The sequence below is a fragment of the Gossypium arboreum genome, chromosome 3 (genome assembly GCF_025698485.1).
Source record: "Gossypium arboreum isolate Shixiya-1 chromosome 3, ASM2569848v2, whole genome shotgun sequence".
NCBI lineage: Eukaryota > Viridiplantae > Streptophyta > Magnoliopsida > Malvales > Malvaceae > Gossypium > Gossypium arboreum.
In genome coordinates this window covers 12555732-12566456 of record NC_069072.1, presented here as the reverse complement: position 1 = coordinate 12566456, position 10725 = coordinate 12555732, and the positions used below count along the sequence as shown (strand labels likewise).

General features: G+C 34.1%; 1 protein-coding gene across 1 annotated transcript; it reads right to left on the bottom strand.

Annotated features, from left to right (window-relative positions):
- Positions 1-606: 606 nt before the first annotated feature.
- On the bottom strand, positions 607-9267 carry LOC108476074 (pyruvate dehydrogenase E1 component subunit alpha, mitochondrial-like). Its single transcript, XM_017778144.2, has 8 exons — positions 8383-9267; positions 8228-8307; positions 7600-7677; positions 3648-3743; positions 3460-3531; positions 3304-3357; positions 3071-3136; positions 607-972 (listed from the first exon to the last, which is right to left on the bottom strand). The coding sequence occupies exons 1-8, from the start codon at positions 9080-9082 to the stop codon at positions 928-930; spliced, it is 1191 nt and encodes a 396-aa protein (XP_017633633.1). The 5' UTR covers positions 9083-9267; the 3' UTR covers positions 607-927.
- Positions 9268-10725: the final 1458 nt, after the last annotated feature.

Here is a 10725-nt window from a genome sequence, read left to right as displayed (position 1 = left end):
TTGGCTCAATGTGTGGGGGCATCCCCTACTGTATGATTCTCCTGCTCTGCTCCCACCACTTGGGTCTTTGGGGGATGGAAGACACTTGGAAGACACGATAGTGAAAGACCAAAGACTTTTGATTCGTGAGTCTTATGAATAATAAAAAAGTTGATAAAGAATAAACGTGATAATTTTGTTTAGCATATTTCAAATTTCGGCTAGCCCGTGAACGCGGGCGACTTCCTTTCTACTTCTGCCGTTCCATGGTTTTCACATGGTTTCTTCACGGTATGTGTTGGATCGAAGGATATAAAGTTCGCCTTCAAATTTCAAACGTAAATGCTTCTTACGTGGGATAATGCAGCAGTGATGAGGACTAAGATAATGCCACCAGACGTCAGTGGTGCCCAGCAATGCTTTGATGATCATCCCTAACTAAGTTAGCAATGGTGGAAATGGATTATAAAAAAGGTACATATCAAACCATTAATCAATCACCAGATGTGTCATATATTCCGCAGTGTGGTCCAAAGCAGGTGGCAGGCAAAATTAGGAGGAACCCAACCCAAGACATTTCAGCCTAAGTTATCAACAAAAATATATAGAATGAACACTCAACCACCATTTGGATCGATAAATGCTACCATTAAAGCTCCTCTGCATTTCAAGAAATGAATATCCAGGTATTGCTGTGAGCAAAACACCAAACAATTTAATCATAGGAGTGTAAAACCTTGGGCGGGTTAACCCACAATTTAAATCGAACAATTCTGCCCGTAATTTTTAGGGAAAATAATAAGTATTCCGTACAAATACAAGTGCTAAGTCATATTTGTAACTTGGAAGAGCTGGTTAGCCTCTTTTGGTTCTTTATTCTTCTTTCTTCCAAGGTTGAGGGTGGTAAAACTAAAAAAAAGAATGAAGACGTTCCAACAAAGTCCCAGTTTATGGAAGTACAGCTCTTACTTCTTTCCTATCTGCTCCAAATGACTGCAGTTAAAAGCATAAATAAAATCCTGTTAGAATCGTCACAAAACAGAACGAACAGTTGCCATAGTTCCAACTGTACGAGGGAACGTCAAATTACTTATTTATGTATAAACAGAATATGCATATCGGGTTTGTCAATGTCATTTAGTCCAGTGAAGTTTTCTCATCTATAGGGACTATTAATAGATGTCCTAAAGTCAATCAGCTTGGCTAAGCAGATTCAATAAATAAAAACCTATCACTTTTACTTTATCTTCATGTTAGTGATATACATGATTGACAATCGTGTATTAATAATGTAAGATCAAGCGGGCAAGTGCAAGCTAGAATATTCCAATAAATTATGCGCTCATGTCCTCCCGTATATTCACTACTATGATTTTGATGGTAGACCTGATTAATGGAATGTGTTTTAATCAAGTTAAAACTCCCCTAAGTGGACGGACAAGGTAGTTCATGAATGATGTGATTTTTAACCAGCTTAGAACTCTTCATCACTTGACTCACCTCATCATCCAGAGTATTAATTCGAACACTCAACCTTCAAGTAGGATTGCCACATTCAATGCCTTGAACAATAGAGCATTTTACTCTTAAGATGTGTTTGATAAATCATTGAAAATGAAAATTTCAACATTTAATTTTTAATTATTTTCAACAAAAAGTGTAAAATATGATAAGTAGATAGTACTTATCACTTAATATGAAAAATATCAAGTTGATTTTGTTTTTCAAAATTTTATTTTAAAATAAAATATTTCTTCATTTTATTAAAATATTTTTATCTTTTAACTTTTATCCAAAACTATTCAAATAAAATAAATAATACAATATCAGTAAGACTAAAATTATGAAATAAATTTTCAAAAATCATGATTTACGATTATCAAACAAAAATTTATATTCAGTATTTAATTTTGACTAATATATCAAATAGTTTTATAATATAAATTCAGTGCTTATAAAATTTAGTACTAAAAATTCAGTACTTAATTTTTCAGCATCCAGCTGAGTTGGACATAATCTCCCGAAGATCTAGTTGCACTCAAACCAACTCAGACTTCGGACATATTCAAAGCAAGCTTGAGAACAAAAATATTTGTCAAAACTCACGCACACACCATGATTGCCAACCTCTTTCATGATTTCTCAATTTCTTTGAGAACACTCCCCAAAAAGTTTTCAAGTGAGTCACATTAAAAGAAATAAGAGAGTTTTCCTTAGCCTTTTGAATTTGATTGAACTAGCCTGCTGGCACTAGTGAATCCCCCCATCCATTAAAAAGGCTCCACCAATTGTTTGTGTGGACCATTACAGGCAACACTTTTGGTTTGCTCATAAGCTTGGAGAAAACTCAAGATGACTAATGTCTGATAGGATTCATGCAGGGATCGGTATCCTTAAGATTACAATATCTTAAGTAGGTTGGGACATTGTTTTCACATGATTGAAAATTTTGTATGATGATGGCCACACATATATCTCAACCTAAAGTAAGAAGATTTAAGCAATTCCTATGTATTTACCTTTAACTACTTCTATTTAATGGAAGCTCATCTACATTAGATAAATTATTGTTTATAATATTTTGATATTTGAACATGAGGCCAAAACCCAATTCCCTTTCAGACACAAGTACACAAAGAACATTAATACCTTGATTAAGCAACAAAAGTATCTTAATTTTTAAGTCATGGTTCCTACCTATGATATTCAACTTTATTGCCAAACCACCAAGGATCATTGATGGATAGCTAAACAAACTTAATCATAGAAGTCAAAACTGAAAGGGATCAACATAACATTTTTCCTGCTGACATAGAAGCCTACTAGCTTTCATCAGGTAATTTCTTGCCCATTTTTCAAGGACAACTTGGTAAGAACGAAGAATGGGCTAACAAATAGATTAGTTTGGATTAACAAAATTTTCAAAATAGATACCTGATGAGGTGTTTTAGCAAATCTCTACGTTTGAAGGATAACAATCTTATCCGATAGCAATGTTACTTGATGGTGACATTTAACAAATAGGACAAGTAAGGTACATTTGCAAAGATGGTGACAAACAAAGAACATGCATTAGGTAAATATTTCATACCTCAACACCCAAACCTTTTGCGTACACATTTGTGAAGAGCTCAGAAGATTCAGGCAGTGGATTTTCCTGGAATCAAAAAAAGAGAGGAACAAAACCCAATGTCATATATGCTGACAACTAGACAAAATTTCTAAATAATAATATAATTAAAAAATAAATACAGATAAACTTCAATACAATCATTTAAAATGAGAATCACAAAATTAAAAGGAAGTCAGCAAAAAATGTACTACCTTAGCTTGAGCAATTGCGTCATCTACCTCTTTTCTTATTTCCTTCTCAATGTCCTGACAAATTTTTTCCAAATACTTTCATATATCTATCACCATAGATAAGTCTAACGATATTTCCATGCTGATAGCTTCATAAATGAACTTAGTTAAAAATACCTTCAACTCTTTCTCAGTAGCTAGGTCATGAGACAATATCAGCTTCCTAATTCTTTCAACTGGATCACGCTCCTAGAAACATCACATCTAGAATGTCAGTTTTGGATTAACTTTGATTAAAATACAACATGAAATATCTAACATCTAACAAATGAATCCCTGAAAAGGCAACGTGATTGAAAATCAACCTGTCTAACACCAGTAATCTCATCACGGGTTCGATAGGTGCTTCCAGGATCAGACATGGAATGACCGTGATACCTATAAGTGTCCATTTCAAGAATCTGCATATAGGCACAACAAACTAACATAATTTATTATGCAATAAAATATAGAAAATGGTATGAGGTTTCGCAAAGGCAATAGCACCATTTAAATATTTCTTATCAACTAATTAGATAAATTGCAAATCTAAATCCTTCCTTCAAACCCAACCCAATTATCATGACTTATAAAGACCACGAAATTAGGATTCATATATAATTAGGCACTTGTAGAATGACGTTTCCACAACTTTGAACTCATGTCATAATATATATGTCATAATAATATATATTATGATGATAATTATGATGACATATAAGACACAAAAGCACAGGCATATAAAATTGTGTCTTCACTCAAGCAAGCATTTATTTTTGTACCTCGCACTTGAAGCAATATGAGGATTCTCACACATAGACTGCACTTTCGCTTTATATGTGGCAATGAAAAGTGAAAAAGAATACAGCTTTTCCCTCCTATTACTATTATCTAGGCCATTAGATTGTCACTGTAAACATCTTTTCATCAAATATAAGCAAAAAAGCAAACTTATCAGCTACCCAGTGATTACCATATATCTTTAGGGCATGATCAGCACAACTATCAATACCAAGCAACTGACATTGGAGATTCACGAATCCCTTAAAGCTTTTGTAACATAAATAGATGCTCATCGTTTCTATAAAAGTTAGGAAGTTATGATTACCCTGGACTACAAATTTTCAGAAGATTTCTGAAGCATCTTTAAAGCCATGAAAATTTCTCAACTTTTTTTGTGTTTTTTTTTTTGGGGGAGGGGGAGGGGTGTTGGAGAGAGAGGGGAAGGAAAAAATTTCTCAAGCAAATGGTTCCAATGTTATTCTGGAAAAGCTCTATCCTTTCCAGTGCGTCTGAAGCACTATTCATTTAGAACCAGATATAATCAAAATGAGGGTAAAAAGTAGATGATTCTTCGAAATTTCAAGGCTACAGTTGAGATCAGTAAGTTAAAGGAGTTTTAGAATTTTACTCCAAGCCTATATAGGTGGGATTTGTACACTGCTAAAATAGAAAGCTTATACTTTTGTACGTCTAAAGATAAAAATTTAAGTGGATAATATGCTTCTAGGTTGGAGAGCCTAGCTCCATATAAAATTCAAGACTCAAAGCTTTGCTGAGCTTCATTTTTATGCTTGAGCTCTGCTCGCAAAAGTTACTTGAGCAGCTAGAGGTCAGCTTGATAGCCTCAACTACGCTTAGTGATTTTCCTTGCTTCAAACAACAATACTTAGAACTTCAGCTAATATATGAATCCAAGATTTTCAAAATTAAAACCTGAAACTATGAACCTAAGTAAAGCTATGAATAGACAGCTCACAACACAAAAGATGAAAAAGAATTATTAATATAATACAGAAAAAAAGGAATTCAACAATGGCCTAAAATGAATAATTCCCCAAAGATCCACATCAACTAATAATGCAGCAGCAACAATATAAATAAATATATAATCAATTATTTTAAGCTAACAGTAAAATTATATAGCACATAATGAATGAAAGAATAAATCAAAATGAAAATTAAAAATGAAAAACAGAGCTGTATTTATGCAACTTGAATTGCAGTAATATCACAATGCAGCAATAGATTCAAGAAAGTGAAAGATTTGATAGCCATATATTCAAGAAAGGAAAAGATTACATAGGAAACCAAATTGTCATACTTTGGATTTGAGAAGAAAGTTCTTATACGTGCCCAACTGCAAGGTACAGGGCTTGAATCCCACATAGGAAAGCAAGGGGTTTCTTTGTGGGGTTTACATGGATCTAGGCTTTCCAACCTCAACAGCTAGCTTTCGAGGTGTGGTTCTCCAAAGGTCCATATCAATGGCAGCCATCATGTCTCTTAGTTGCAATCATGTAGGACAAGTGGTGATGTCAGTATTGCTATGTTCGCACGAGACTAGATAGTTTAAAGCCATACTGCATAATGTGTGTGGTGATGACGGTATTGTAGTGCTCGCCGAAAGCTAGAAAAAATAACTGGCATAAAGCCAACCCATGGCTCAAATTGTGACGTTGATATTGCAATGTTCACTCAAAGCTAGATTAAGCCGAAGCAAAGCTAACCCCCACGGGCACTAGGACTATGAAGCATGGTGAACTGATATGCGTCCAATTGCAAGGTAAGGGACTTGGATCCCACATAGGAAAGCATGAGATTTCCTTTAGGGGTTTATATGGACCTAGACTCTCTAACCTCAACAGCTAGCTTTTAGGGTGTGGGGTTTATATGAACCTTTGAAGAACCACACCCCAAAAGCTAACTAATGAGGTTGGAGAGCCTAGGTCCATATAAATCTCATAAGGAAATCCCATAATTTCCCAAGTGGGTTCCAAGTCTCATTCCTTGCAATTGGGCACATATGCAATTAAGAAAGATCCATAGGAGAACTCAATTTTGGAGTTTGAAAGAGGCAATAAATGCAGAGAATAATCATTAGAATTGTATTTTTTGAAAGATTGTCTCTTTTACTTGGAGAGTTGGGCTTTATGTATATAGGTTGGTAACATTGTAAATACCAAAACTTAACTAAGTATTTTTGTAATTCACTTAGATATATATATATATAATATGTTAAAGAAACGAAAGGCTTGAGTAAGTTTTACAATATTCTCAATCAGGTACTAAATGGCTTAAACTCAGCTACGAATAAAATTATGCACAAAGTCAAGTCAACAGCCAACTCGCTTACACCTCTAATGTAGAGCCAAAAAGTTTTAACAGCTACAAAATAAAAAACATTCCAACTTCCTAATACAACTTATCAGCTTCAAAAGAGACCTCTGGTAGTGATTCGACCATTAAGAGAAATGAAATAACAAATAATATATCACCTAATCCACTTTTCAAATCTCACCAAGTATATTCTAATTTGTAGCCAAAAATGATCATATTCTTCAATAGTTCAATTGCCATTTCATCTAATATTTCACCAAGTCACTTATTTAAATATCTAAATAACAAAACAAATAGAAAGTTGCTTGTTTCACTTTACCTTATGCTATCCAAATTACTACATATATATACACAAACACACACATATAAGCTTCATCTCCTTGTCAGCTCCCCTCTAAAGAATCCAAACATGCTAATATTGTTAAAATGGGACAGAATCAAACTGCTAGAAAAAAAGCAGCAAAACACTCAGGCCCATCCCAAAGGTAACAAGTGTTTTGCATAGTCTAGTCCATTATATGCAGATCTCCTGTATTTTAGTACTTCTGCAATCTAGTCTCAAGGAGTAACCTTCCAATCTTAAGGCTTTGGATGCAATACAACCCTTATTATAGCATAATATATCAAAATAAAATATCATACTGCAAAAATTTAGATCTATGTCTTCAGTACCACAAGCATAAAACAGTTTGAAACAAGCACAATATTCCAACAAAGTGTTGTATCCTGTTGCTTGGTGCTCAAATGTTGTAAATCAAATATTGATTAATCAGAAAAAGTTCAAAATGAAGCACGTATCTCTCATAGTGTAGAAGAGAAACAATAACATATTCTATGAGTCTACTAACTGTAGAGGTGACTAGTAGAATTAGCTTATAAGGTTAAGCATGTAATTATGGAGTTTGTTCAAGCATGATCAATCATGTAGCAGGGGATTTGATCTCTAACAGCTTTAGGCATAAGGAAGATAACACAATTTACACAAACACTAAAATGAGTGATGAAGAAAACCAAAGTTTTCTCAAGTTGATGTGGTAGATTCACACCTTTAAATAAAGAAGTATTAGTATGTGGAAAATGGCCAGAAAATGAGCACAATAAAAGATTATTAAAAAGAAAAAAATGAAAAACAGGTAATAGCTGGATGAATAAACTTACAATTGGTCCATTCTTCAAAGCATGTTCTTTGGCAAACGTGCAAGCTTGCTTCACAGCAAGAGCATCCATTCCATCCACCTAGAAGATATGAAACACATAACAAATAGAATTGAAGTTAAAAAGTATATCAATGTCTACCGTCTGGAGAAAAGGAATTTTAAGCATGCATTATCCTAAGACATGTTTTGTCAGAAAAAAAAAATTATTCTTCTTAAGCTGAACAGAAAGGTTGTTGCTTTTAAAGTTCTGCTAGAAGGCATTCTTTTTGCATCAATGCCTTACATCTTAGAAGAAAACAACCTTAAATATTAAGAACCCATAGTATAAGCAGGAAAAATCCCTTGAGATTCTGCTTTTCTGAAACTTCATTCAAACTTTTAGCTTCTAATATAAAAGGATAAGAGAACAAAACAACAATATAAAACCAGCAGAAGAAGTATCTCACATGGCACAAAATCACAACTATCACAGTTTTTTACCATCCACTATCACTCTTACGACATCTACGGTCGTAGTCACTTCGACATCACATACATCTAAATCCTCATTTACTTAATAATCATAATAACAATACTAAAGAACCAACAAATTATAACCACTATTTATCTCTCAGCCAACCAAGTCTCACCTTCAAACCAGGAGCATAATCCCCACGTTTGTAGTAAGCAGGACTCTTTGCGGCTCTCCATTCAGCCGTCCCCATACCATCTGTTACATCAAATAAATAAAGTCCACAAAAATTTAATAGACCAATAAAATTTCATTCCAATTCAAATTGCTCACAATGATTATTCTCGCAGACCAAAATTGCAGGCAGATCCCAAAGTGCAGAGATGTTCAAAGCCTCAAACAACTGCCCTTGATTAGCAGCCCCATCACCATATAAAGCAAAGGTGACCGCTTCGTCTTTAGAATACTTTTGGGCAAACGCCAAGCCACATCCTAAAGGAACCTGGGCTCCGACAATCCCGTGACCGCCATAGAAATTTGAATCCTTCTTGTAAAAATGCATCGAACCTCCTTTGCCCCTAGAACATCCAGCCTGGCGTCCCATCAGCTCGGCGAAAACTTCCAGCAGGGTCCCACCGCGAGCGACGAACGTGCAGTGGTCACGATAGGCGGTTATGATACAGTCCTTTTTAGTTATGGAAGCTTCCATGCCGACGGCGACAGCTTCTTGACCGTCGTACAAGTGGCAGAAACCGCGGATGAGCTTGGCTTTGTAGAGTGAATCGGCAGCGATCTCCATCCGACGCATCAGCGCCATGTCCCGGAAGAAGGTGAGGAGCTCCTTGGCATTGGTCTGGACGGAGCGTGAGGGGGTGTCGCACTGGTGAGAGGTGAAAGGAACGGAGGTCTCCACAGTTATGGGAGTGGTATCGGTGGAGATCGGGCGTCGGAGGGAGATGGCAGAGCAGAGGGGTTTCAGAAGATCAGCGGAGCGTGAAGAAGAAGAAGAAGAGGCGAGCCGCGATAGAGCCATGCCCACCGTCGTATTAAGAGATGGCGGTTGATCGGATCTAAAGAGAGAGCGAAGGAAAAAGGAAAGCGAATAAGAGAGTTTGGTATATTTGGTGGAGAGGAATTAAATATTGAGTGTTGTAGCGGGGGAGATTTTCAACTCTTCACTGCTTCTAAAGAATTATTTTTAAACATTATTCCATATCCCATTTTAATCGTAATATAATAATCCTTAAATATATCTAATCAAGTCAATTAGATCGCTTTTAATGTAGAGCATCTTTCTAAATCTCTCGAAAATTTTATTTTTATTAATAATTTTATTCTTAAATCGAATTTTAACCAATCAAATTTTTAATAATTTATAATAATTTCTTTCTTTATTAAATTTAAAATATAAATTAGAAGACATAAACAATAAAATAAGAATAAAATAAGATAATAAAGAAAGCACATTTATTGTATTTCTAGTTATGTAAATGATGGAATTAAAGATTATTGAACAAGGAAAAGTTAAGCATGAAAAAGTAGATATAAATAATTTGACGGTAACCTCTGATGCTGTTGATTGGCCAGCAAAAGGAAAAAACCAAGCAAACCTTAGATGATGTTGACTTGTAGTTGCAATTTATTTTGGTAAAGGAATTGGTGCGGCACTGCACACGGGGTTGGTGGCTTGGCGGCCTGCTTAATACTTTATTCTTATTACCTAACACTCTGAATAGACTGCCTATTTCATTATCCGCTGCCTAAATTAGACAACATATTTCTTATTCTAACTCAATCAATTTAAGGAATAACAATTAATACTAATTTTTATACATAATTGGAATTAATGAATAATTAATTATTTATTATTATAAATATCTTATTAAGTAGATGTTTATTATGATCAAGGTAAAGTTTTGATATATTTTAAATTCTAATAATTATTAAAATTAGATCTCTACTTCTTTTATACTTCTTATGCTTATAAATAGAAATTATGATGAAGCATTGTAATTATCCATTTGATTTATAAAGTATATTCTCTATTGCTTTCATATTTTCTTTGTTCTTTATTCTCTCTATCTTTCTTTATTTTATAACACGTTATCAACACGATGATTCTCTATTTTTTCAAAATATTTCGAAGTCGTCCCACAAATCAAATTCTTTTTCACCTTAAACTTCCACCCTTACAACTTCATCTTCAGGATGTTGAAAGATTCAATCTCAGAATGGATACTCATGATAATAGTCAAGATGATGACAATGATGTTAAAGATCTTCAGATGTATTTTACTATATTTTATTTATTATATCATGTTTATTATAATTGGAGAATAATCATGACAACATGAATGGATAGATTCTGATTTAAAATCCACGCATGTTTACGATGGTGATTATGGAATAAAAAATCAATAGAGGTTGTCCTACTAGATTTGTTACATTCCCTAAAGTGAATGCAAACATAAAGAAAATAAAAGATATAATTAAGGACCACTAAAAGTAGGAACATAGTAATAAATAAGAGAACAATAAGAGTTCTCAAGATAGCTCTTCAAAGGATAAAGAATTTATGTTATCAATGTAATACGAAATATTATTGGCCACATATGTGGCGTATGTCCAAATATTTTGTTTCTGTTAATATTCTTTGAGGAATGATATGAAAATGTA